This window comes from Alligator mississippiensis, chromosome 5 (genome assembly GCF_030867095.1).
Source record: "Alligator mississippiensis isolate rAllMis1 chromosome 5, rAllMis1, whole genome shotgun sequence".
NCBI lineage: Eukaryota > Metazoa > Chordata > Crocodylia > Alligatoridae > Alligator > Alligator mississippiensis.
Window position 1 is genome coordinate 174,610,433 of NC_081828.1, and position 27,048 is coordinate 174,637,480.

Here is a 27,048-nt window from a genome sequence, read left to right on the forward strand (position 1 = left end):
CTCTCCTGGTAATTCATATACATAAACATTTATATTTCTGATCTATGTGAAACCATAACTAATACAGCTTTTATCATATTTACATTTTATGATTCACCACTCACTGCACTTTCACAGTCACAGTTTGTAGTCTGAGGAACTTGTTGGCTGAGTTGATACACTTGCACAAGTGGTGGAAGTAGATGCAGCACTGTTATCTTCTTGGTCATTTGAGGCTTTGCTTTTCCCCCAGGTACTTACTTTAACATGACCTGTTTTCAGCCACTGTTCTATAATTTCGCTGTTCAATAATTTCAAAACTATACTTTCATAAAGAAACTTCCTATGGTAAAATTGCAAAACTAAAATTAGTGGTGCATAGCCTCCTGGCCTGCTACACCATAGCCCCAGTCTCTTTGCAGAACCCTGGATGACCTGTTGTGGAACCCCAGGGTTCCATGGAATACAGTTTGAAAACTATTGATATATGGCATGTCAGAGGGTATTACCGGTGTCTCTAGTATTGTGTCTTGTAGCTGAAGGTTTGAATGGATGATTTTGGGGATTCTATGGATTAACTACAAATGCAGTACAAATGCAGGGGACTGGACTTGATGGCCAAAGAGGCCATACAATATAGCAGATAAGAGGACATCTGATGCCAACCATTTTGTTCTGTTCCACTGCTGTTCAAAAGCCACTCTACAGCACTGTATCTAGAGCTGGCATTGCCAAATGGAATTTTATCATATGGTTCATCACTTGATGGGGGAGAGGAATGCTGTGGGCAGTTTAGGGAAATAAAAGAAAAATGTCCTGCTTTTGCTATTGGTAAACATGTTGTAAGAGAGGTTGTGTGTGTCTAAAGTTATCAAAATGTTTTTTATGTCTGTCTGGAAAAGGAAGCTGAGTTCACCAAGGAAGCTTACTGACTTTTCAGACCTCAAAATAGATGTGAGATGTCAGGAAAAAGGCCACCAAAATTAAAGTGCAATTTTTACAGAGCTGCAAGTTTCTGTCAGTCAAGGAAACCCTCAAGAGGACAAGATCAATAGGAAGTGAATGAAGAAAGGTTAACCACCAGCTGATAGGCTATATTCAGTGCATGCCAAGGGCTGAGGCATGGAACATATTGATGCAAACATGTGAAAAACAATGCAAGAATGATTTAAACACCTTAATGAACACGTTTGCCAATAGCAGAAGCAGGAAATTTTTCTTTTCTTTCCCTTTTCAGACCAGTTCTTTCTTCTGTCCGAATACTTCGTCAAAATTACTGAGACCAACTGTGAGAAAGCTGCAACTGTCTGTGCAGTAAATGAAAAAATAAATTACATATATATATATGAAAGTAAGCTTCTCAAGTGACTGCTATCAGTTAATGCATTTTGATGAGATTTGAATTCACTCAGAATATTGAAACATATATAATTATTTATTCTCCATTTGCTTCAAGGTATTTCCAGAAGCAAAATATAGTTCAAAAGAGAGTTATAAAAAAAACTTCTTTTGCCAAGAGATGCAATACAAAGCCTTCGTAATAAATAAGATATGTGAAAGAATCTATTTGCCTGAGACAAAAACGTCTCCCTTGAAACTGTATTGCCAGGGACTAATAAATCCTAATACTAATTCATAGTTGAAGCAACCAGGCTGTCCACTAAGGCAAGCAGTAGAGGTCCCATGATTTCAGAGGGGCAGCAGTCACCGAGTTGGGAAGGAGGAAGACCTACATGTATGGAATTCTCATTGTCCTCACCGGTTGACAACTGTCAATCCTCTGGATCACGGTGTTTACATAAGAGGTCTAGTTAGATGCCTGATGAATCCGTGTGTATGAAGTCCTGCAACCATCACAACAAGACCTTTGACACATACACCTAGGCAAGAGTATGAAGGAGTGGAGGCTGCCCAAGACCTACCATCCCCGCTTTAAACCATTAAGACAGAATCTCATGGCCAGACTGAGTCCAGACATTGAATGCCTCAATGGTTGTAGCCACAGAGAACTGGAACATTAGAATTTAGAACATAAATCCTAAGAACTCTAAAGACAACTGGACTTGCACTGATCACTCCTTTGAATTCAACTGTGCTTCATTGACAGCATTCCCCATAGGAAGTGGTGCAGAGTTGCTCTACCCCATTTGGTGCTTTGGGAGGCTGGCAAAAAATGGACAGCTGGACTTCTCATGCTGCTTGCCAACTCTGTTAGGCATGGCAAGTTCATGGCTTAGCTTTTCACACAGCCCCATTCCAGCTGCAGACCAGTAATAACTTCATACACTCCTTGTACTCAGGAAAAAGCATAGACTGTAGAGGTGCACCAATACATCAGCCCAATACCGGATCAGTACTGATACGAAGAAAATTGTCTATATCAGATAGGGCTGTGTGAATTTTCACCGACTGTTTTATTTCAACGCTATTTCAACTCATTTTGAGCTCAAAACAGTGAAATTGAAATGAAACTAAAGGCTTCGAAACAGCCTTGAAATGAAATGAGGGCAGTCAAAACGTTTTGAAAGTTTTGAAACATTTTGAGTTTTGAAGCTGGGCTTGCTTGCAGCTAAAGAGAAACTAAGGAGAGGGAGAGGGAAGAGGGAGAAAGGACTGCTTTCATATTGACTGTGTAGCTGGCCAGTGACTGTGATCCTTTGCAGTTTCCCAGAAACCACTGCACCTATCTCCTTGAAACTTTCATGAGTTTTGCTTGTCAGCAGCCTGAGTTGCAGTTTCCCAAAAACCCTGCACCTATATCCTTCAAAGTTGGCAGGCTTCACGGCCTCAGCAGGGACTACCATTCCCACAGTTTTTACCCTGCTGTGCCTTAACACACGTGTGACACGAGTTTTGCTCGTCAGAAGCTTGAAGTGTAGTTTCCCAGAAACCCCTGCACTTATCTCTTTGAAACGTGGCATGCTTCATGGCCTCAGAAGGGGCTATCATTCCTGCAAGTTACATTTGAATCATACAAGAAATGACAAAGGTATGGGCAGTAGTTATTCCCCATTATAGCCTATGGGTGAAATGTCAACACAGCAAAACAGTTTCGACAAAACAAAACAGAACAGTAGTTTTAAAATTAAATGAAACTCAAAATGAAACACTGTCCCATTAAAATGGAAGTTAAAATGAAATGCTACTGTTTCTCACAAGCCTAATATTGGATATCAGCCCCATGGGGCCAATAATTTGGCTGATAAATGCCCATGCTGCATGCAGCTGCAATGCAGCAAGGAGCAGAGCCAACAGCTGAAGAGCTGCCTCCAGCTGGTAAGTCAGAAGGGGAAGGGGCATGGGGGGGCAGATCAATGCCCTCCACAGTGAGGGAGGGGGCAGGGGCAGGCGCTGCCCAGCCGGGGCTGGGGCAGCACAGGACAGAACTGTGGTTAATGGGGTGGGGGAGGGTCCAGCCACTGTTTGCACCCCAGGATGGGGGGAGGGGGAGCGTGTGCCATGGGATCTGCACGGCGCAGAGCAGGCAGCAGGTGCAGGGTGGAGCCAGAGCTGGCGCTGCCTGGGGCTCTTCTTGCTAGGGGACGGGCTCAGAGCGGGCACAGCCACTTTTCTCAGTGCTTGGGTGAAGGTGGGGCATTCAGCCAGGGCAGCTGCGTGGGGCTGGGAGCACAGCTGCAGCAAAATTAGGGGTGGCTGCAGCCTCCTCCCAGTACCATTGGAGCCTGCTCCAAGCCCAGGTCCCAGCAAGAAAAGTCATGCACAGCCCTGGCTCTGGCTCCACCCCACAGCTACAGCCTGCCCCTCTCCCCCCACCCTCCTGGAGTGCAAGCAGCAGCAGGAGCTACCCCCACCCCACATGCCGTGGCTCTGCCCTGTGCCCCCCCGCCCCGTTTGGGCATCTCCTGACCTTGCCCCCTCCCTCACCGAAGGGGAGTGTTGATCTGTACCCCAGGCCCCTTCCCTCCCCCCTCCCCTTCCACCATACTGGACTTACCACCTGGAGGCATCTCTATTCAATATTGGATCGATATTGGCCTATATGCCTCCTTAAATATCAGCTATCGGTATCAGCCCCCAAAATCTCTGTTGGTGCACCCCTAATAGACTGCAATTAAGCTCAGCTTCTGTACAGAGATCACAAAGATGAATGGAACCTCACACCTGTATCCTTTTCAGAGAAAGTCCTGACCTTTTTTACTTCACTGTCTGTATTTTTCTTGTGTTTTTTGCTATACAAAAATACAGAGCAATTGCACTGTACGTACTGATAAGGCTCTGGTCAAGATCTCTTACACCTCACCTGGGAGAAACACCCACTGCTTCCAGTGGTAGTACGCTCCTCAATAAGTGGTGAAGAGCTAATTAACTTATCTACAGTACCACTGTGAGGTGACTATGCTACTTCTGGCTCTGTGGATAGCACACACAGAGGGTGTGTCTACACAAGACACTTTATTTGAGATTAGAGCTAATTACTGCACAGTAAGTGTCACTGTCTACACATGCAGATGCTTACTGTGCAGTCATTTGCTCTAATTGTGAGTAAATTTGCTACCTGCAAATGCAAGTAGCAAATTTCCTGTTGATTACATACTGTGCAGTAGCAACATGTAGACAGCTGACCAGAAGCAAATGTGCTTCTGGTCAGCTGGGCAGCAGGAACAGGAGATTGTTTCCTAGCTGCTGCAGGGGCCCAGTGCAGGGGTGCAGGGAGCAGAAGCAGTGTACTGCTAGGAGCAGCAAATCTGCTTCCGCATCCCTACACGTGTAAACACATACCCAAGAGAGTTTGCTCTAGAATACTTTAGAATAAACTGCTCCCAGATTATTTGCACATGTAGACACATCCAGAGAAATTTGACGTTTCAGCCTGGCACCACTTGGCATAGTATGTTAGTGGTATAAGCATACTCTAGGTATCCAAAATAGGACCCTTAACGTGTACAGCTTTGGGAGTAATTAGCTATAAAGTTAAACAGACAAGCTGATTGAAGGTTGTATAACAGTTTGAATAAAGGTAAAGAATACAACCACAGTAAGCTACCTAGATGATTAAGTTGCTATCTCTTTACCGCATTTGTCTGGGATTTTAAGAACAAGTTGTTTATTTTAATTCTAAACCCTATCAAACTGAAAACATTTCAAAGTGTGGTTTTACTGGATAGTTCTTGCTTGAGCTTTGCTCATTGCACTTGATTTTTATGAATTATGAGGTGCATTTACTCCATTTGTCTGATTTATTGCTATCTTATAGCCCTGTCAATAATATGTGCTGCTAATGAATTCTAGCAAGCACTAAGGGAAAAAACCTGGTATTATGTTTGCTTGCTAAGATACAGAATTGTGGTATGTTATCTATAGTTTAATACTGTCTAATTTTTTGACAGGTAAGCTGCAAGGTGCTGCAATTTTTTCATCAGTATATGCTGGGTTGTAATTACTTCTGGATGCTCTGTGAAGGCATATATCTTCACACACTAATTGTGGTGGCAGTGTTTGCTGAAGAGCAACGTTTGCACTGGTATTACCTTTTGGGCTGGGGTATGTATATTCATTTGCAGCTTCTTGGTCAAGTCATTCCTGTGTTTGTTATATATTATTTTTTATATACTGTTGCCTTAATCCTGCCATTACTTGCATACAAGAGTAGTTTTATTCATGGGTATGGATCATTGCCTAAGACTGATCACTTGAGATCCTAAGTTTGAGAATTAATTCCATGTATTTGCACAGGACCACTGATTCTTGTTCACATGCATTTCAGGGTTGTTTGTACATGTTAGTCCATTGAAAACCTCACTTGCAGTGGATAGAATTTACCATTTTCTCTCCAGCATTTCCTTTCCTGACACTTTCATTTATGACAGACAAACCTTACGGACAAAAAATTTCAGACTTGGAATGGAAATACTTTGGATCTTTACAGGCCACTCAATTCCTGCCTTTTAAGATTTAGCAAATGTTTGGAACTTATTTCCCCCAACAGTTTCTTAGCAGTTATAGATAGCAACTGCTGCATAGAATCCTTCTTCAGTCCCACATGTCTTCTTAAGATGTCTTCTTAAGTTGGTGGCAATCTCATCAGCCCTTAGAATGTGAGACTCAACATTTCACTGAGCATCCCTGATCTGACATTTTAGGAAGTAAACATGAATTAAAATTAATTGTAGTAGACTGAGCCTTGTTTAAGAACTAGGGAATGGACATATTTCTTTAAGAGTCATTTTTCCTTTCAGATAAAGCTTCTGGCATTCTTGTAAATTGTAGCATAAAACTCAGCTGTCCAAAAATAGTGCTGTTATATGCACATTCTTCCACGGGGAAAAATAGGCATAAATATCTCTGTCTTCATATTCATAGCGACTGCATGTTGATATACATTGAAACAAGTATGCAACCCATTATGTATCCAGCTTACAGTAGCTTCATTTAGATTGTTTTTTTCCCTTGAGGCTGCATCCAGATGAGCAGGGGCATGTGTTGCAGTAGCACAAATAGTAGCAGCACAAACTTCTGCTGCTATTTTTTGCCACAGAGCACACCCCTACATGTGCACTTTGTTGCAGGGCACATTGTCCCACTGTGGGCAAATGCCCTTTCCCAGCTGCTTCCAGCTTCTAGCATGTTGGAGCAGCCGGGGCACAAATGGAGCTTAGAGATGTTCTGGCTGAAAGCCAGAGTGTCTCACTGAAGAACCAAGCCTCTGTTCATTCACTTTTTTCCCAGCACTTTTTTTTGCTGCTGGAAAATCCTGGTAGCAGATTTTGCCCCCACGCTGCAAATTTACAGCACAGGGCACATTTTAACATTTCATGCATGTGGTTTGTGACACCACAAAGAAGCTTGTGGATGTGGCCTCAGTTGTGTAACACTAGGTGGACAAGTAGGGCAGACACTGCCTAAGAGAAGTGCCTAAGGGAAGGGGGGCCAAATGTAGTGGGGCACCTTCTTAACATGAGCACATTCTAGAGGTAAACTGTACAAATCTCTGCCTGTCAAAGCTTGAGTTCAGGGGTTTATGTTTCTCATAAAAGCAGTTCTGAGATTAATGACATCTTAAAAATACAAGAAGTTACACTCTCCTGCTTTAGAGGACTAGTATGTCATCTGGCACTGAATGTTAGTCACAGATCCCTACAGACTTGATACATGAAGGAAATAGGAGCTTTCCAACTGTATCACTTTAAAACTTAGGAATATATAAGTATAAAGTCTTTGTATATAAGACCATAATGTGCCTTTCTCAATGCAGTGCGCTGAAAACAAATAAATGTGTGGTTGTTATACCAAAGTGTGGCCACAGAGCATGCACAAAAAGGAGCAGTGATTAGAAGGCAAGTTGTCTCACTAGTGCATAGCTGCTGGTAGTCCCCATACCATATTACTTATTAAAAGGAATAATTATAGCTAGCTGCTCTAGGGCATGAATTCAGTGGAAGGCATATACCATAAAAACCTAGCATCAATTAGTGCTGCCATTTTATCTTGAACTAACTTTTCATGGTCTACTGGATTAGGAAGTAACATGAAAACAGTATGTCAAAAGTAAGAGGAAGACCAAAGAAACCATAAGTCCCTTACGGAATGCAGAAGGCAATCTACTTATGAGATCTACTTACAATCTACTTACAACTTACAATCTCTATACAGAGAAGGCTGAAGTATTTAATGGCTTTTTACTTCCATCTTCATAAACAGGGGCAGCTAGTAGATGACAAGTGGGTTTCCAGCAAAGATAAGGATGGAAACAAACATCTTACAGTAGTAGAAGAACAGGTTAAAGATTATTTAGAAAAGTTAGTTGCTTTTAAATTGGCAGGGCATGGGATACAATGTGGAGTACTAAAGGAATTGGCTGAGGTAATTTCAGAGCTATTAGCCTATCCAATTTGAGAACTCATAGAGGTTTGGTAAAGTTAGGGTGGCTGTCATAGAGGACAGTCCAGTTGTCCTCTGCCCTCTATTGATATGAAACTGGACACCTTTTCTTGAAGAGAAAAATAGAGTTCATAAAGGCATCTGGTTTCGTATCAATAGAGGGCAAAGGACAGAGTAGCAGAAAACTGGAATGTCCTCTATGATGGCCACCCTAGGTAAAGTCCCAAATGATTGGAAAAAGGAAAATGTAGCGCCCACCTTTAAGAAAGGGAAGAAGGAAGATCTGGGAAATTATGGACCAGTGGTAAATAGTAGGGCTGTGCGAAGCTTCAGGCACTGATTCAATTTGGAGGAGATTCATCTGGATTCGGTGGCCGAACCTCCAAATCTGAATCGAATCAGGGGACCAATTAAAAGGTCCAAATCTATTCGAAGCTCTCCACATCGATTTGGAAAATATTCAGAGAGCTTCAGTGATTTGGGCAGCCCCACCCGCTGCGGCAGGGAGCTAGACCTGGACTCTGAGCTGGTAAGTAGCGGGCGGGGGAAGGGAGGCAGGAGGAGGGTGGAGGGGACCATAGGGGACCCCTGCCAGGCCCCATCCCCTCCCGGCTCCCCCAGCCCCCCTCAGCTCCCCCTGCCCCCCACCCACTCCCCCACCTCCCCATGGCTGCCCCTCCCACCCCAGCTCCCAGCCCACACTCACTGGGTGCGATCCCCGCTGCCCCCCACTTCCCCATGCCATGTGGGAGGTTCTGCCACAAGCCCCCCAAACCCTGTCTGCTGTCCCAGCACACCCCCCCCCAGCTGCCCTGCCTGCCCCACCTCTGAGCCTTTAAAAAACAAAAAACAGAAAAAAACCCGGGCTCACTGGCTGCTGCAGCAGCCTCAGGGTTTCAGGGGGCTCATGTAGAACCCCCCATGCAGCGCGGGGCAGTGGAGATTGCTCCCCCACTGGGCAGCAACTGGTGAGCCCAGGTTTTTGTTTTTGATTTTTTTTTTTTAAAGGGCTGGGAGCTGGGGCAGGCAGGACTACTATGGGAGGGGGCTGGGGGAGCTGGTGGGGGTCAGAAGCCCATGGCAGAGCCCTCCACATGGCATGGGGCAGTGGGGGGCGCAGCAGGGATTGCCCTCCTGCCAGACAGGAGCCAATGAGTCGGAGCTTTTTTTTTCCAAACATCCAGGAGCTGGGGCAGGTGGGGCAGCCATTGAGAGTGGGTGGGGGATGGGGCCTACATGATTCAGAGATTCAGCTGATTCAGCAGCAGCCAAATCTCTGAATCAGATTCAGCTGAATTGATTCGGGACAGTGATTAGAATCACTAAATCAAATCACTGTCCCCCAAATCAGCCAAATCTGAAGCGCATACTAGCTGCTTCGCACAGGCCTAGTACATAGAGGCCTGAGAAGTAAGACTTATGAGGAAAGGTGGAAAAGGCTAGGGTTATTTAGTCTGAAGAAGACAAAACTGATTGGGAATTTGGTAATAGTCTTCAAATACCTGAAGAGCCATCATAGGATGGAGATGGGCTTTTTCTCAGTCCATAGGAGGCAGGACTAGGAGCAATGGCTTCAAACTGCAGCAGAGGAAATTTAAATTGGATATTGTGGAAAAACTCTCTGACAAAAAAGGTGGTCAAGCATTGAAACAAGCTACCTAGAGAAGCTGTGGAATCTCCATCTTTGATAATTTTCAAGAGCAGGTTAGACAAACACTTGGCTGGGATGGTTCAGTCAGGGATGATCCTGCCCTGAGCACAGGACTGGACTACATGACCTTGTGAGATTCCTTCCAGCCCTACTTTCCTATGATCCTATGAACGGGGGGATGGAAGAAGGCAAAGCAAAGCAACATGGCAACTCAGCCACCAAACTGTGAGTGCTAGAGTGGGATAGAAAATGTTGATCAGGTCCAAGGTATGCAAGTAGAGGGTCACAATTCTCAAGAAGCCCCATATGATTAGAAGGCTCCTACCTTGCTCCTTCAGTCACTTCTGTTTCTCCTCACCAAAGGAAAGATTGCAGCATGGCTGGTTACCACACCTTCAGCACACTACAGATTTTGTGCTTCTGGTTTCCTTTGGAAGGATTTTCACAAAAAATGCCCTCTGCAGTGTCTGTAAGAGTGGTATTCTCCCTTCATATTGCAAAAGACATGAGCCCTTACCTGAGGTCATGTGAGGATATAAAAAGGCTCATGATTTATATCATATCCTTCATACTGATGATATACACATATGGATTAGGGCCATCTGAATGAATTGTGGCTGGAAATCTGCAGCATTAGCGAAAAGAAGATACGCCCAAACTCCTGGCTTCACACATTTCCCAGTGCCTTTGGCTCTGTAAAAGGTAGCCTGGTTTGTTGTACTGTTGTTTGTGCACCATGACCTGCCATGCAGGATAAGTTATTGCTGTCCTTTTAGCTTTAATTTACATGATTTTGTCATCCCTGGTCACTCAAGGGATATAGAAATTCACACTCCTTGTCTCCTCCCCATCCTGGCTGGTCACACCCCTTTCCCCTGAATGACTCATAGAACGCCTGACAGCAGCTTTGCAATACTATCTAGAAGCTATTCCCCTCTCCATTGCAAGGCCATATGACCCTAAATCAGATGGAATTGTAATGTTTTTCTTCAACTTAGAATATTTACTTACACGTGGTTTAAAAAGAAGAAAGGTTATTTTAGTGTCCTATGAAATGCCTGCCAAAAAATGCAAAATCTGACTTACACCTTTAATCATTTTAGGGTTTCCTTTAGTACCAGCATCTATTCATGCTGTTGCCAGAGCCAAGTACTTTAACGACAAGTGAGTATTCTGTCTATTTTTTAAAGGAATTCAGCATGCTTTATATAAAGTCTAACCATTTCTTTTGAATTTATGGTATATTTTTCTTCCAGCTGCTGGATGAGTGTTGACACTCACTTGCTCTATATTGTCCATGGTCCTGTAATGGCAGCTTTATTGGTAAGAATATTATTGATTATAATGTTGATTCAGTAACCCTTCCTGGAAAAGCTGCTAAATGGCACTGAACAGATATTTCTGTATTTTAAGTATCTTGGCCAAAATTTTCAAAAACAGTTAGAGATTTTCCATGCCTCAACTTCTGATTGCCCTACTTGAGACATATTAAAAGGGGGTTGATTTGGAAAATAGGTTCTTAGTCCCTTCAAAAAAAATCAAGCCTCTTCTCATGATGGTTACCCCTTCAGAATATCGCAAGTCACTGGCTGCTTTTAAAAATCACAGCCATCGTTCTCTTCTCTTATTTGTAACAAACATACTGCATTCTGTATCGCTTAAATGAAATATCTGTCTCAGGCTAGACGAGGCAGAGTGAACTGAGAAACAAGCTGTAATTTAGCATTGTGGCTTTGTAGCTCTCTGTGCTAAAATGGCGGGGAGCTAAATTGGGAAGAGACTGGAGAAAGAAATAAGAATCTGAGTTGAATAAAACAGAATAGAAATAGTTGACAAGAAAGCAAATAAGGGAAAGAGAAAGATGTCCCAAATATATAATTTCTGCTATACTGTGGAACCATCCCTTCAATGATTATATTCCAATACTGTCAGTTTGAGCTGAGTGAATGCACCAGAAGGTGAGAAACAGAACCATTAATACCACAGTCCTGTCACTGTAGCTATGCCCATATTAGTACAGAGACCTTGACCTCCTGAAAAGTTAAGGAAGCCTTTTTCAAAACCACATATCAGTCCCATGTCTACCAGTCATCTACCAATCACAAATCCTCAGTGAGCATGCCTTCCTCAGACTCACTCTCAGTGGGCACATCGACACTAGATGCTTAATGCACAGTAGATTAATTCTACTGCACATTAGCATGTCACAGCAAAACCATGCTAAAGCACTAATGTGCAGTAGAATTAGTCTATGCGTATTAAGCACCGGCTTAAGCACAAAAAGACCGTGCGCCATTGCTACTGCACATTAGAACCAGGTACTGCATATTTATGTAGTACCTCATATTAGAGGTACTAAACTTAATGCACAATAGCAACAATGCATTAATGCACATGTAGATGCACCCAGCAACAGTTATCTAAAACAGCCTAACATTTCTCTGATGTCATAATTCCAAGCTCTAGGAAAGGCCATATAAGACTCTTCCTCACCCTTCCCCATTGTTACTGAACTCCAAAAATACATATTCCAGTTGCCCTAATAAAAAGATCTACTATATTTATAGAGAGACATAAATCTCTCCTTAAAATGGGGCATTACAGTTGCTGGGTTGCAACACTGCCATTTGCAATGTGACTTCTTCATGAAAACTCCATTTTTGCAAAACATATCAGATATCATCAGTTCCTTGCTGATCAGAACTAGATCTAGCAGCATACCCCAGAAGACCCACCTTGGCTCAGAAGACCCAAGTATTTTACAGCTGTAGAGTTTTTATTCACTTTTCACAGTTGCCTCAAGGAATTTTTAAAGTGGAGATTAAGTGATCATAGTGAGTGAAGCCAGGGGGAATAATGGGGGGGAAACATTACAGTTAATTACAAGTGAGGCCACACAAATCATTCTTCATTATTCTTTTTTCAAGCACAGCACAAATACAAAGTTTTTGAGACATTTCTCAGTAGCTACAATAGTATGAAATGGTTTCCTGCTGCTTATGAATCATGTGGTATGGTGCTAGAAAGTCCAGACATGCTCTTTCATATTCTTATAGATTGATGTCATTTAAACATATCTCAGAACAATACAGTCATTTCAGTTTTTAAAAAAACCTTGGAAAAAGGGTAGTATGGCACATGTATAAAACTCTGCACTAGTAAGCACATGATAAAGAATGGGAGCGGGCAAAATACGGCCCATGGGACAGCCCCAGAAAGGAAGCTAAGCATCTACAACTGGGGCCACGTTGAGCTCAACAATCCAAGTGGTAAATTCTCCTATACCCTAGCTACCTTCTTAAGTGCATCCCTAATAGTACTATATACTTCAGTGAGATTTCTCCATTCTCAAAATTTAGCATGCATTTAGTGTTTTCCCAGATTGGGGCCAAAGTCCTCAGTACTCTATAGGCCTCAGATCTTATTGCCTGAAGAGAGTTGTAAGAGGCAGTTCCTTAGCTGATATAAATGTTAGGGCTGTGCGAAGCTTCAGGTGATGATTTGATTTGGAGGAGATTCGGCTCAATTCAGTGGCCAAATCTCTGAATCCGAATCGAATCAGGGGACCAATTAAAAGGTCCAAATCTGTTCAAAGCCCTCAAATCTTCGTAAAAAGATGTGGAGAGCTTTGATGATTCGGGCAGTCCCCACCCGCTGCAGCAGGGAGCTGGAGCTGGACTCAGAGCTGGTAAGTAGGGGGTGGGGGAAGGGAGGCTGGGGGAGAGGGGACCATGGGGGGGGACCCCTACCAGGCCCCATCCCCTGCCTGCTCTCCCAGCCCTAGCTGCCCCGCCTGCCCCAGTTGCCAGTGCTTTAAAAAAAAGCCCCCACTTAATGGGTCCTGCCAGGCAGGGGAGCAATCCCTGCTGCCCCCCAGTGCCCCACGCTGCATGGTGGGGCTCTGCCACAAATCCCCTGGCTCCCCCTCACTCCTGCAGCCCCCGCATGGCTGCCCTGCCAACCCCAGCTCTGGCCCTTTAAGAAAAAAAAAACGAAAAAAACCCCAAGACTCATTGCTCCTACAGTGGCCTCATGCAGAGCCCCCCCACGCAGTGCAGGGCAGTGGGGATTGCTCCCAGCTGGCAGAAGCGGTGAGTGCGAGGGTTTTGCCTCAGTTTTTTTTTTCTTAAAGGGCCGGAGCTGGGGTGGGCAGGGCAACCATGGTGGGGCTAGGGGAGCAGCGGGGGAGTCGGGGAGGCTCATGCAGAGCCCCCCCATGCAGCATGGGGCAGTGGGGATCACCCTCCCCCGCCCAGCAGCACCTGGTGAGTCGGGGCTTTTTTTTTGCCAAGTACGGGAGCTGGGGTGGGTGGGGCAGCCATTGCCCGGGCTGGGAGAGCAAGCAGGGGATGGGCCTGAGTGATTCGGAGATTCAGGGATTCAGAGATTCGGCAGCATCTGAATCTCCAAATAAGATTCAGCCAAATCAATTTGGGACAGTGATTCAAATCACCAAATGAAATCACTGTCCCCCAAATCGTCTGAATCCGAATCTGAAGCGTATACTAGCCACTTCGCACAGGCCTAATAAATGCACACCAGCTGCCCATGTAGCTCCCAGTGCTTTAAGCAACCCAGGGTTATATAATGTGGTCTTCATAGGAATCCTGATGAGCTACCCTGAGTGCAACCCTGAGCTAGGACGAGGCCAGGAAACTGTGGTTTGCTGAGGGGAGGAGGAGGGGGGCCATTAATATGAATTTTTACTGATGAAGTTTTTGTTCTTGCAGGTCAATTTTTTCTTTTTGCTTAACATTGTGCGAGTTCTAGTGACAAAGCTAAGAGATACGCATCGGGCTGAGTCCAACATGTACATGAAAGCCGTCAGAGCCACTTTAATCCTGGTGCCGTTGTTGGGAATTCAATTTGTTATTATTCCCTGGCGACCAGAAAACAGACTTGCTGGAGAAATATATGATTACATCATGCATATATTAATGCATTATCAGGTACGTTTCATAACATCTTGTTATGCTTAGAAGATGCATTTACTGGGAAGTTAATTTAGTGGAGAATTCTGCTGCCAAATACTTTGTCTCTAAAAGGGAGCCTGACTGTTTGGTTTTGTTTCCTCCAGCACTTTCACATGATTGTATTATCTCCCTCTGCTTCTCTAGTGTTAATGTATAAACTGCCACCTCCAAGATGAGGAAAGCAGGAAAAATGCTGCAGAAATTAGAGAATAGTGATGCTTCTGAAATGAGGAGAGAAAAATGAGATCACAGAAGGCTTCATACATTATTCAGAGTCCTGCTAATACAGATATGTTCAGATAGCCTATCTGAAAGAGCTACAGTGGGGGTGATATTAAAATTAACTCTATGTGGAAATGATTATGAAAGGAAAGAGAGATGTATGTAGGAGAAGAGGTCAAGAACATTAAGGCTAAATCATAAAATTGTTAAAACATCATTTAGATGGTTTTAATTAAAAAGCTGCTCTAACATTTTGATTTTTATGAGTATTTTGAAAATACACTATCAATAGTTCAAATGCACTGCTTTGTACAATAATATACAGTGGAAAAAATGAACAAAACAAGCCAGCTAAGTGGTATCTTTTTAGAAAGGGCTGGCTAAACAGTGATTAAAAGACACAGTAAAGGTAAAAAAGAAGTGCCATGAAACATGACTATAACATATTATTAATAATAATAATAATAATAATAAATAATAGTCTAAGGAAAAGAAGTTCCATCCCTATGAGCTGCCCCAGCCAACTTGTATGAGTGTCTATGCTAGGCTTCTGGGCCAGCTGCTACCATTGGTTTAGTTCCATGAAGACCAACAGTGGCAGGAATGCTGTAAAAGAAACAAGGATCCAAATAGCCACCAGCCTTCTAGTGTAACCTTCTATTCCAGTGGTTCTCAACCTTTTCAGTTGACTCAAGGTACCCTTGATAGATTCGAGGCACCCATCAGAAAATACCAGCTTTTCACTTGGTTTTTTTGTTTTTTGTTTTTTTTTACTATAAAAAAATAGAGCAATTTTTCTGTTGCAAAGAATTCGGAAAAACCAAAGCAGATCAGAACGCTTTTAATACTGAGGATTCCTATTTGAAATCTCTGAGTTTATCTTATGAATCATGTTTGTTCACCTAACAGTGCTAACGCTGCAGCACCCTTGAAATGACCTCAGGGCACCCCAGGGTGCTGTGGCATCTTGACTGATAATCACTGTTCTATTCTAATCTGTCCAGGGGGTCTCTACCATGTGATACCTAGAACTCTGTGGATGTGTGTACACTGCCACATGGGCTAGTCTTAGGCCATTTTCAAGGCCCACACATGCCAATCTTTTACACACTGGGGACTCCAATTCACCCACCCTACTCTTCAGCACCAGCTGGGGAACCCCAAAAATGACCTCCCTCTGCTGCCCCCCCTCCCATTCTAAAAACAGCCAGCACTGGCAGAGAGCCCTAGCCATTGCAATGGGAAAGGCTCCAAGCTGGCAGCTAGATTCCCCTCCCTGCTGGAACCAAGAGTGAACTTCTGTTTGGTCTGGGGTAATGTTGTAACTCAGAACACTTTGCAGAAATCATTCTGAGTTACAGCTCTCATTATAAATCAGAAAATGTAAGCCTCCACCAGGGGTAAGTGAAAGTAATGCTTCATGTGCTCCACAATGAGCACACTGGGCTCCTTCACTGCTGCTACTCAGCTACTTACTGCTACTTACCAATATTGTCAAGGAAAGATCTTTTTTTCTGCCATTCTGCCTTTCAAAAAACAAGTTATGCATTATATTATAAGGCACATTGTTTGAAAGAGAATATGGTGCTGAGTCCCTATTATCATGTGAGGTTTGTTACTCCAGACAGGACAAAATCTCTCTTTCACAGCTATGGAGTGAACCTAGAAAAAAAAATGATAAAAACAAAGATTCTGGAAAAAATGGCTTCTTAGTGGCTTCGGTTCTCCTAATATGAATCTGTGGTTTGTGCCCTATGTCCAGAATGACCCCAAGGAATCTCTGAAACTGGATATTTATTACTCCCCCTCACAATTACTAATACAAATCCCGAACTCAAAATGTATTTGAAATGAAGGTAATATCAGACAGAAGAGATACTTCACCTCTTAAGTGGAGGAACTAATGCACAGCAGCTCTCTCAAAAGTAGAGACTTAACATGGATTGATGAACACCCAGCTCTCCAATTAAACACAGAGAGCTAATAAAGTACATGTCATGAAGTAAACATTTCCTATCCAGAACAGAAAGTTGTGTGGATTTTCCCTAGAGAACATGACTTTCAAGATTCTGTAAAATGATTACGAAAGGTATAGCTTTCCCTTGAACCAGCACTTTGCAGTGTTCATCAGGGTCCCTTAGAGCATGAAGAAACCCTTCCAGAGTGTCATGCAGAGAGGCACTGATATGTATAGGTGAGTGGGGTGCAGCCAGGAAAGGAATGAAGTAGCAGCCATGTGTACCAGGTTGTTGAAATTAAATTCTTCCCTCCCATGCTTGCACAGAAGTGATGTAGATCCCCACCACATACCCTGCCTGAGATCCAACCACAGATTTTTGTGCCTTTGCTTCAGCAAAATTCTTCAGCATATATGCTTATGGTAGGCATCCAAAAAAGCCCAATGAAGTCAGTAGTAATATTCACATGTTTAAACACTTATGTACCAAAATATCTTGTTGAATAGGGAGCCCTGGGAGTCTGAGATTGCCTTTATGAAAGAATTAAACAGTCATTCAAAATTGCAACCCCGTTTTCATAAGTGTATAAGCCACTTTCCCCTCCTAAAAGTAACATAAATGATTTTTGCTCACCTATCAAACAATACTAACTCTACATCCCCCAGTAGCTTGTGAACAGTGGGATCAGAATTTAAACAGTTGCCTGCCACAGTTTGGAGGTGTGGCCTCCTTTTCATGAAGGCTACTCTGTTTTCTTATGAACAGATTTGAGAGCTATATTTTTTACACTGCTCTGAGCTTGTAAATTTGAACTCATGCAGACAAGCAGAGTAATTGCTTTATGCAGAGCAAAATTAACCATTTAAAAATGTCATGTTCATTTGATCCCTTTACAGCATATGCATTCGTACACCTCTACATTTAAAAGGGGCATAAATATTGCCAACATTTGGTGCCAAAGCAGACAGAAATTTTCCTTCTGCCATGGAAATTCAGGGGCCTGGGGCCACTCCTGACAAAATAAATGTTTCCTTTATTTCTTGTTCACTTATACTTTGGTTTGTATTTATTTTCAACTTTCTTGCCATTTTTTTAGCCAGTGAAAATCAGTTTTTGCAACTGGCTAATGCTTGAGTGCTATTTTTGTATGTAGTATTTGTGTATAAAAAGGGTAAAATTGGGGGCTCCAGCAGTGACAGTGAGAGGCAGCAAAGAGAGGGGGAGCACTCAACATCAGCCATTTCTCAGCAGGGGACCTGCCATCTTCCCTCCTTTTCCTGAAAACCTCCTTCAGTTTGGGCAGTAGCAAAGACTTTTTTGCTGAGCAGCTTCTAGCATAAGTGAACTATCTGTCATCAAAGTATTTAACTTGGGGCATCATACTGTTATGGGCATCAAAGAGTTGATATGGAGCTGGATGATTTACCTCAGTTTAATTTTCTATGGACCTCAGTTTCATTCTGAAAAACTGTCTAAGTGAAATAAGCACCATTTTTCTGACCCCATTCTATATTAAAAAGTGAGCATGTGTACCACAATGGCAGATTATATTTCCTATTAATTTCTGCTGTCTGCTCTGGAGGACCAGGTAACCTAGGTGCATACCAGGTTCTTTTTTGGGCTTACACACAAATCAACAGAATTGTTAACTGAATTCCTATTTTACAGACATCTCTGCAGTCTTCATAACCTTCAAACTGTAGTGACAATTATGCCTATATATTCTCAGTGAGGGCATTAGGTCTGCACATGTAAAACCAAGCAGATGATGTGAAGACACTGGAGATGCCCACTTATTACTAAGAGATTGAAGATGTAGAAACTTTACCACTCGGAGAAGTTTGGCTGTTGAGCCCCAGCTGAGTTTGTAAGACTTGCAATTAGAAAACATTTTGGATCCAAGTCAAATGAACAAATTTTATAGGGAGAGACGATTACTATAAAACTCCATAGTGCTGCTTTTGTAAATTCACTTTTCAGAACAGAACTCTGCTTTAAGACACTGAGGGCATGTCTACATATGCACCCAAATGTACTGTTGTTATTGCGCAGTCATTTAGTACTTTCTTAGCTTTCGCAAGTACTAAATGACTGCACAGCAAATGCCATTACTGCAATCCTGGTGGCGCACGGGTCATTTCCAACCCTACTGTGCAGTATCATCGGCATCACTGTTCGTGCCCACCAACGCTGTCTCCATAGTTCATTGTAACGGCAACATAGTGTCTTGTGTAGATACACCAAGACTTCTATAGTGAACAAAAAACCCCAAAATGAATAGTTGTTAAGCTAAGAATTTCCTTAGATCAATAATGGTTCCTGAAGGTTAAGTAAATCTAGCCATGAGTTCAGGAATATATATATCAGATTTATATATTTTATGGCTAGCAAATGTATAATCCCTTGAGCATGAGTCAGCAGATGTGTCACAGGCCAGCTAGGCACTGTGAGTGTATCAATTTAGTTGCAGGCTGACTGAGTACTGCAACTGTATCAGCCACTGGCCTGTTTGGTTCAGGATTGAGGAGGTAAAGTTGGGAGTGAAGCAATGACAAGTTTCACTTACAACAGTAAAAATGAATTTTACTAATAACAGCAAAAGATATAGTTTATATGTATAACAGTTAATAAAAAGGTTAAGCTAATAAACAGACAACATAACAATAAAAGTTAAAAATTGGCAGTGATAATAAAAACAGACAGACAATTTAACAAAGAGTTCCCCCTTGGTTAGCAACTTATCGATAGTCCCTCAGTGTTAGGTAAACGTCAAGTTGATTCAGCGAAGTCAGGCGTCCCCAATCCACGCTGTTGGAGGAAATACCGGGGAAGTTCCCTCAGTCAGGATCTGGTCCTCACTCACTCTGGGAGTAAGGGATCCGGGGGCATGAAACAGCAACGATCATTCTGTTCCGTCCTTCCTGCTGGTCACTTAACGTTCATGTTCTTTTATATCCTGTTTTATGCTAATCTGTTGGCTTTAGAGCCACTCACAATCTTACCCTATAGGTGTTACCCTATGGGGTTAAAAGGTGTTAGAAATCATTATAATAGGTTACTGCCCAAGCTTGGGTTTACCCAATAAGCAAATCACACAATATCATTTTGGGGTCTGAGATTAGCATATTTCCTGCCCAAGTTTATCCTACTTGAATTTTTTTAAGATATGTTAATTATACCTTGTGGTTAGGTTTGTTAATCTTTTTTACCTTTAAGCAAAAAGTTATTAAATCACCTAAGTCTGCATTTTTTAGTATTTTTTTAGTTCTGCTTTTTAAAACTTATGCCAGTCTCTTGGTTGATATAAACAGTTATATATAGTGTTACAGGTTATACTTCAGACAGGCTGGAAACATCTACAGAAAGCAGTTTCATAATGTGCCTTTATCAAATACTCTCAAAAAGCAGATTTCTTTTTTGCTAGAATTTGCTCATTAACCCTTTTGGTTCTGGCCATCACACAAATGCTGATGATTCACCTTGTTGTCACAAACTTTCATTGGTAATACAGAGAATTTCAGAAGCAGTATTTAAAGGTTTTAACCCTAAAATAACTTCAGTTCTGACCTGTGTGATGAACCCCCAAATCACTGTTACTCTAATAGTGATAGATAAAATACGTCAGGAGAGTTTAATTACTTCCCACAGTAGATAGAATAGACAGAGATGGTTTTGTGATCTAGGATGAATGACAGCAGCTTCAAAAATGGGCCTTGTTACACAGTGAATTTAGGTGGCTTCTGGAGCTCTTAACCCCGGGATTGGCTGCACATTAACACCTTTCAGGTGGCTTAAAGCACTTGTTATTCACTTTAAAGTTACACCACTCCAGGGCAGAATTCTTTCTAATCCACCTAATTTTGCTCCTGTTCCATTAAGGTGTGGCCATTCCAGACAGCTATTCCACCCAAGTTGACCTTCTCCAGCATCCCAGAATGCAGTGATGCCTCCCGAGTCAGGGCAAGCAGGAACACCAGGGCACAGCAGGACCATAGATTCATAGATGTTAGGGTCGGAAGGGACCTCAATAGATCATCGAGTCCGACCCCCTGCATAGGCAGAAAAGAGTGCTGGGTCTAGATGACCCCAGCTAGATGCTTATCTAACCTCCTCTTGAAGACCCCCAGGGTAGGGGAGAGCACCACCTCCCTTGGGAGCCTGTTCCAGACTTTGGCCACTCGAACCGTGAAGAAGTTCTTCCTAATGTCCAATCTAAATCTGCTCTCTGCTAGCTTGTGGCCATTATTTCTTGTAACCCCCGGGGGCGCCTTGGTGAATAAATACTCACCAATTCCCTTCTGTGCCCCCGTGATGAACTTATAGGCAGCCGCAAGATCACCTCTCAACCTTCTCTTGTGGAGGCTGAAAAGGTCCAGTTTCTCTAGTCTCTCCTCGTAGGGCTTGGTCTGCAGGCCCTTAACCATACGAGTGGCTCTTCTCTGGACCCTCTCCAGGTTATCCGCATCCCTCTTGAATTGCGGCGCCCAGAATTGCACGCAGTACTCCAACTGCGGTCTGACCAGCGCCCGATAGAGGGGAAGTATCAGCTCCTTGGACCTATTTGTCATGCATCTCCTGATGCACGATAAAGTGCCATTGGCTTTTCTGATGGCTTCGTCACACTGCCGACTCATGTTCATCTTGGAGTCCACTAGGACTCCAAGATCCCTTTCCACTTCCGTGCCACCCAGCAGGTCATTCCCTAGGCTGTAGGTGTGCTAGACATTTTTCCTCCCTAGGTGCAGCACTTTGCATTTCTCCTTGTTGAACTGCATTCTGTTGTTTTCTGCCCACTTGTCTAACCAGTCCAGGTCTGCTTGCAGCTGTTCCCTGCCCTCCGGCGTGCCCACTTCTCCCCATAGCTTTGTGTCATCTGCAAACTTGGACAGAGTACACTTCACTCCCTCGTCCAAGTTGCTGATGAAGAGATTAAAGAGTATCGGTCCAAGGACCGAGCCTTGCGGAACCCCACTGCCCACACCCTTCCAGGTCGAAGCTGACCCATCCACCACGACTCTCTGGGTGCGACCCTCCAGCCAATTCACCACCCACCGGACTGTGTAGTCATCCAAGTCACAGCCTCTTAACTTGTTCACCAGTATGGGGTGGGATACCGTATCGAAAGCCTTCCTGAAGTCTAAGTATACGACATCCACCCCCTCCTCCTGTGTCCAGGTGTTTCGTAACCTGGTCATAAAAAGAGACTAGATTGGTCAGGCACAATCTGCCTGCCACGAACCCGTGCTGGTTTCCCCTCAGCATAATTTGTCCTGCTGGGCTCTCGCATATGTGAGCCTTGATAATTTTTTCAAAGACTTTGCCAAGGATGGAGGTGAGACTGACCAGGCACAGCGCCTCTGCCCTGCTGCTTCTGTCAGGCAGAGGCAGTGCCACAGCTCTGGAGCTCACTCACTCTGCTCAGGCCCAGAAGTCTGAGAACATGCCTGGGGGTACAGGGATGGGACTTCCCATTCCCACCGGGCTTAGGAGGCAGCTGTGAGCAGTGCCGCCTCGCCACCTGATTTGTGCAGCCCCAGCCAGGTGCACAGTGCCAATCCCTGTGCTCCATGCCTGGAGCTGCCTAGCTTCTATAGGAGGGTCAAGGACACCTGCCAACTGCAGACATACAGCAGGGGCAGGCTCTGGAGAAAAAAAAAAAGAATTGGGCCCCTTGGAGCTCCAGCAGCAAGCCAGTCCTGCTTCTGCTTCTGTTCCTGCTCACCAAGCCTCTAGTGGCAAGTCACTGTAGTACAGGTGAAGGACAGCCAGAGATGGTTTTTTGCTTTAAAGTGCAACTGCTCCACTAAACTGATTAACATTTGTCTGGCTTACAGTGTAAGGTGCAACAAAGCCCAAAGATTGCTGCAACTAATAAGCAGCTAGCAATGAAATGGAAGATACAGATAAATGAAAAGTTAGGGTTAATTTGAACATTGCTTGCTTCCAGGAAGGAATCAGTGTGCCCCAAAAATAATGCTCTTGAAACTATATATTCTCTGTTTTCAAGAAGCAGCACAAATACAGCAATCAGAATTAACCACAACCAAATTCCTCTGCCTCAGAACATGCAATATAACATAATAATGTGACTTCATAGCCTCACCAATAACATGAAAATACTTGTAGTGCTGTGAATACCTGTGGAGCAAAAATAGAAATGGAATGAATACATTTTTCTTGCTCCGTGACTTTTCAGATAAAAGTATGAAAATATGGCATATGTCAAGGTAAATTAGTACTATGCAGAGAAATGAGTGAAGTATCTGGCACTACTTGAGGTATATAGGCATCTGGGTGCTCACATTTCACAAATCTGATGAAGTAGCAACTTTTATCCAGTAGAAAGTATTACAAGCCTTAAGATATGGTCTGATGTTCAGGAAAGACAGAATGTCACACTGCAGTATTTGTTCTAATTAAAAACAACCAGTAGTGCTATTTATTCTTTTGAGTTTAATATTCAGAAGCTATGTTGTGTGAGTTCTCTTGATCTCATTTTATTAGTGTTCATTAGCCTCCTCTGTAAGTCTCATTAATCTACTGGCTTCTCTCTCTCTCCCTCCCTCCCTCCCTCTCTCTCTTTTGGAGAAGAAAGGTAGTAATCCATCCTTCATTGCCTGTAAACATCTGCAAAGCCATCTTATTTTCTGCCCTTGGATACTTCCTTGTGAAACTCCCCTCTGCTATGATGCTTAGTAAAAATTTGACGATCACTTGGTAGCTGGTCTGATCATTACTGACCCTGAAGACAATGATTTGTCTTTGTTTCTTTATGCTTCCTTATGTTTTATGTTGGATCAACTTTGTTTTTGTCTTAGCTTGCAAATGGTTTGCATCACGGACCACCTATGTGTTCTGTGTTTGTACAGTGCCTACTGTAATAGGGCCTTGATCCAGGATACCAGAGGCCATGGAAATACTAATAGAAGCTTTCACTTTCCTTAACAAATTTCAATTGGTTGATATCTATGCAAATAAGGGTGAAGATAATGTCCTTAGGGACTGAATAAGTGCTATTCTGTAATTCATCTCTTCAAATAATTTTAATATAAAGAAGAGAAGTAAGTACTTAAATGATCAGAAAGACAAACAGTGAGTAAAGCATGATACTTGTAAGCTGAAGCCTTGATGTCTACTCCTTAGAGCACAGGCCTGGATTGATTAGATGATTCTGTGGAATACACCCAATCAAATAGGCTTTTGCAGATTTACCCTCTCTGCAGCTGAGGCCAAGCTGCAGCCAGTCTTCTGGTAGTGATTTGCAGTGGACTGATCTCAGGACATTCTAGGGAGCAAAAAGCCAATAGCTATGAGTATTTTTTTCCCCAGTACACTAAACCTTAGTGTCTCTAAGGGAATTACAAATAACCTATAATCTTGTTGTTGGTTACAAGAATGATGTGTCCAAATTATAATACTTCCTGCCAGAAATTTTCTAACTTTTTTTTTTCTATAGGGTTTTTCACCTCTGTCATTTCTCCTACTCACGGGCACATCTTATTTTTTTTAATTCATTATGCCATGTTTTCATTTCCACTATCTTGCATAAAGGTCTAGCATATAAAGAGGAAGGGGAAAAAAACAATTCCAGTTTTAAAAGAGTTAAGCTGTCTTCGAAATCTCCCCTTTATTCCAAAACCACAGATAAGAAACTTCCTGCATACAATTGTGGTACCGTATCTGATTTCTGAAAGACATGTTTCTGATTTCCCTGTTGTAAGATGTAAAAACAGCAACATGTTATAAACTAAACGTGTTCTAATACTGAACATGAGCCTGTTTTCTGTTCTGTATCTTATTGCACTCTATAAAAAAAAAAGAGAGTGTCATGTGGATTCCTTATAGTTTCATTCAAACAGCTATGTATTCTTACACCGCACATATTGTCTCGGAAAATGAACAAAAGCAGAGAAAAAACATTGAACAAAGTATCCAAAAGGTGCTGACAGTGGAAAGGATTCCAATGCTAGATTTTTTATTTATTTATTGGGGGGGCGGGAATTGGCAGTTCCTGAAAACTGGAACATGATGAAACCATTGCTGAACTCAATTTTTACACTGTGTTAAGTACAACTTAAAAAAAAAAAAAAAGGCTTGGTCATATAAATGGGAAACTCTTCAAATTCTCACAGTTGTTTGCAGATGATGGTGCATCAGAGCTTCTTGAGTATTTTTGTGATGTTAACCGAGCATCCATTTCTGTTTGCATTTTTCGTGTTGTCTTAAGCTCTCTCTGCTGTGTTTATTACACATAGAAAGACACATAGGGTGGTGTGCTGTACTGATAATGCTACATTCCATAAAGGCTAGGGACAGACATTACACAGAACCTGGTTTAAGTGATCAGAAACTGGTTGAAACCTGTAACAGAACAGACATTCAGTGCACATAAACCAGTTTCAAAATGGCTGAAACTGGCTTGAGATAAACTTGGTTGAATGTAGTATCAGACTTATCTGATTTGGCTCAAACCGGTTTATGCATTGTCTGTCCCAGACCCCTTTCTGGTTTAAGTTAAACCAGACTCCCCCAGCATCCCAGTATGCTCTCTGGGCTGGGCTTTCTGCTCCAGTCCAGCCAGGCTGGCCCCGCCCCTCTGCTCCCCAGCCAGAGCAGGGACAGGCAAGGGAGGGGCTCTGGCCAGGGAGGGGTTTAATTTCCCCCTCACTGTCCCACTGGCAGGGATCCGAGCTGGGTCTGCTGGGCACTCCCCCCTCACTGCTGCAGCAGCAGCAGGGCACCATGGCACCTAAGGCAGAGGAGGGCAGGGAGGGAAAGTTATTGTCCCCTCTACCCGCACGGGCAGCCAGGTCTGCCCACCCTTGCCATCGTGCTTGCTACCTGCGAAGGAATAGGACCCCTGCTGCTCCCTCCAATGCCAGAGGAAGAGGGAATAACCCCATCCCTGCCTCCCCCATGAAGGGGCCCTGCCAGCCAGCATCTGGCCATGCCCCCACCCTGCTGCTGCTGCTGGGGGCAGCAGCCCCTGTCATAATGTCAGGGAGCATGAGCCCCTTCCCGGCGAGGGGCCCCATTGCAGGGCGGGCAAAGCTGCGAGGACTGTGCGCAGCAGTCCAGTCCAGACTGGCTACACCCCCTCCCCTACCCCCAGGAGCAAGGGGGGAATTAAACCCCTCCCTGGCCAGTTCAGCCCAGATTGGCCATGCACCCTCCCCCTCCCAAGCTTCCCTGCAGCCAAGGGTGCACTCTAGCACCCCCAGCTCCTGGCCTGAGCAACTGCAGGCATGTCTGTTCTGTATATCTATTTGGTTACAAACTGGTTTAATTTAAGCTAGGCAAAGGTTGAAACAATTCATGCTCCAGCTTTTTGAAGGTCTGTCCCTAGCCAAAAAGGCTAAACTTTCAGGACCCAGCCCAGCAGCAGATCATAAGGCCATTGTATGGGAGAAAATGTGGAATGTTGCATACTACAAGTTTGTTTACCAAGAGTTTGGCTAGGAACATAAATTTGGATCATCTCCAGGTTATCCCTTACAAATGTGTTAGCTTCCAGTTAACTGGCAATCCGTCAACTCCAGGTGAAGCAAACCAAAACAGTAAGCCATGTTCCACACTTCTAAATGCTCTTTCACTACCTCTCTTGATGATGCCAACTACTGTATTGCAATATCCTCTTAACAGTCAGGAAATGATGGAAGTCACTCATCGTGGTGTCCTGTGACCAGTGGGGTCCCACAAGGCTCTGTCCTTGGACCCATACTGTTCAACATCTTCATTAATGATGTGGACACTGGAGTCAGAAGCAGACTGGCCAATTTCGCTGATGACACCAAACTTTCAGGAAAAGCATCCACACCAAAAGACAGGCAGGTGATCCAGGCTGACCTGGACAGGCTCAGCAAGTGGGCGGACGAGAATCTGATGGTGTTCAACGCCGATAAATGCAAGGTTCTCCACCTTGGGAAGAAAAACCCGCAGCATCCTTATAGGCTCGGCAGTGCTATGTTGGCTAGCACTATGCAAGAAAGAGACTTGGGGGTCATCATTGACCACAAGATGAACATGAGCCTGCAGTGCAATGCTGCAGCTAGTAAAGTGACCAAAACGCTGGCTTGCATCCATAGATGCTTCTCAAGCAAATCCCGGGACGTCATTCTCCCCCTGTACTCGGCCTTAGTGAGGCCGCAGCTGGAGTACTGCGTCCAGTTTTGGGCTCCACAATTCAAAAAGGATGTGGAGAAGCTTGAGAGAGTCCAGAGAAGAGCCACGCGCATGATCAGAGGTCAGGGAAGCAGACCCTACGACGACAGGCTGAGAGCCCTGGGGCTCTTTAGCCTGGAAAAGCGCAGGCTCAGGGGTGATCTGATGGCCACCTATAAGTTTATCAGGGGTGACCACCAGTTTCTGGGGGAACGTTTGTTCACCAGAGCGCCCCAAGGGATGACGACTAGGTCGAATGGTCATA

General features: G+C 43.7%; 1 protein-coding gene across 3 annotated transcripts in view; it reads left to right on the plus strand.

Moving 5' to 3' along the window:
- Positions 1–27,048, plus strand: part of CALCR (calcitonin receptor) — a 321,285-nt gene that overhangs the window by 264,445 nt on the left and 29,792 nt on the right. For all 3 annotated transcript variants that reach the window (XM_019498115.2, XM_019498116.2, XM_006267472.4), the window contains 4 exons: positions 5,328–5,481; positions 10,573–10,633; positions 10,726–10,792; positions 14,200–14,418. In XM_019498115.2, coding sequence (XP_019353660.1) covers positions 5,328–5,481; positions 10,573–10,633; positions 10,726–10,792; positions 14,200–14,418 — 501 coding nt within the window. The remainder of the gene's footprint in view (positions 1–5,327; positions 5,482–10,572; positions 10,634–10,725; positions 10,793–14,199; positions 14,419–27,048) is intronic.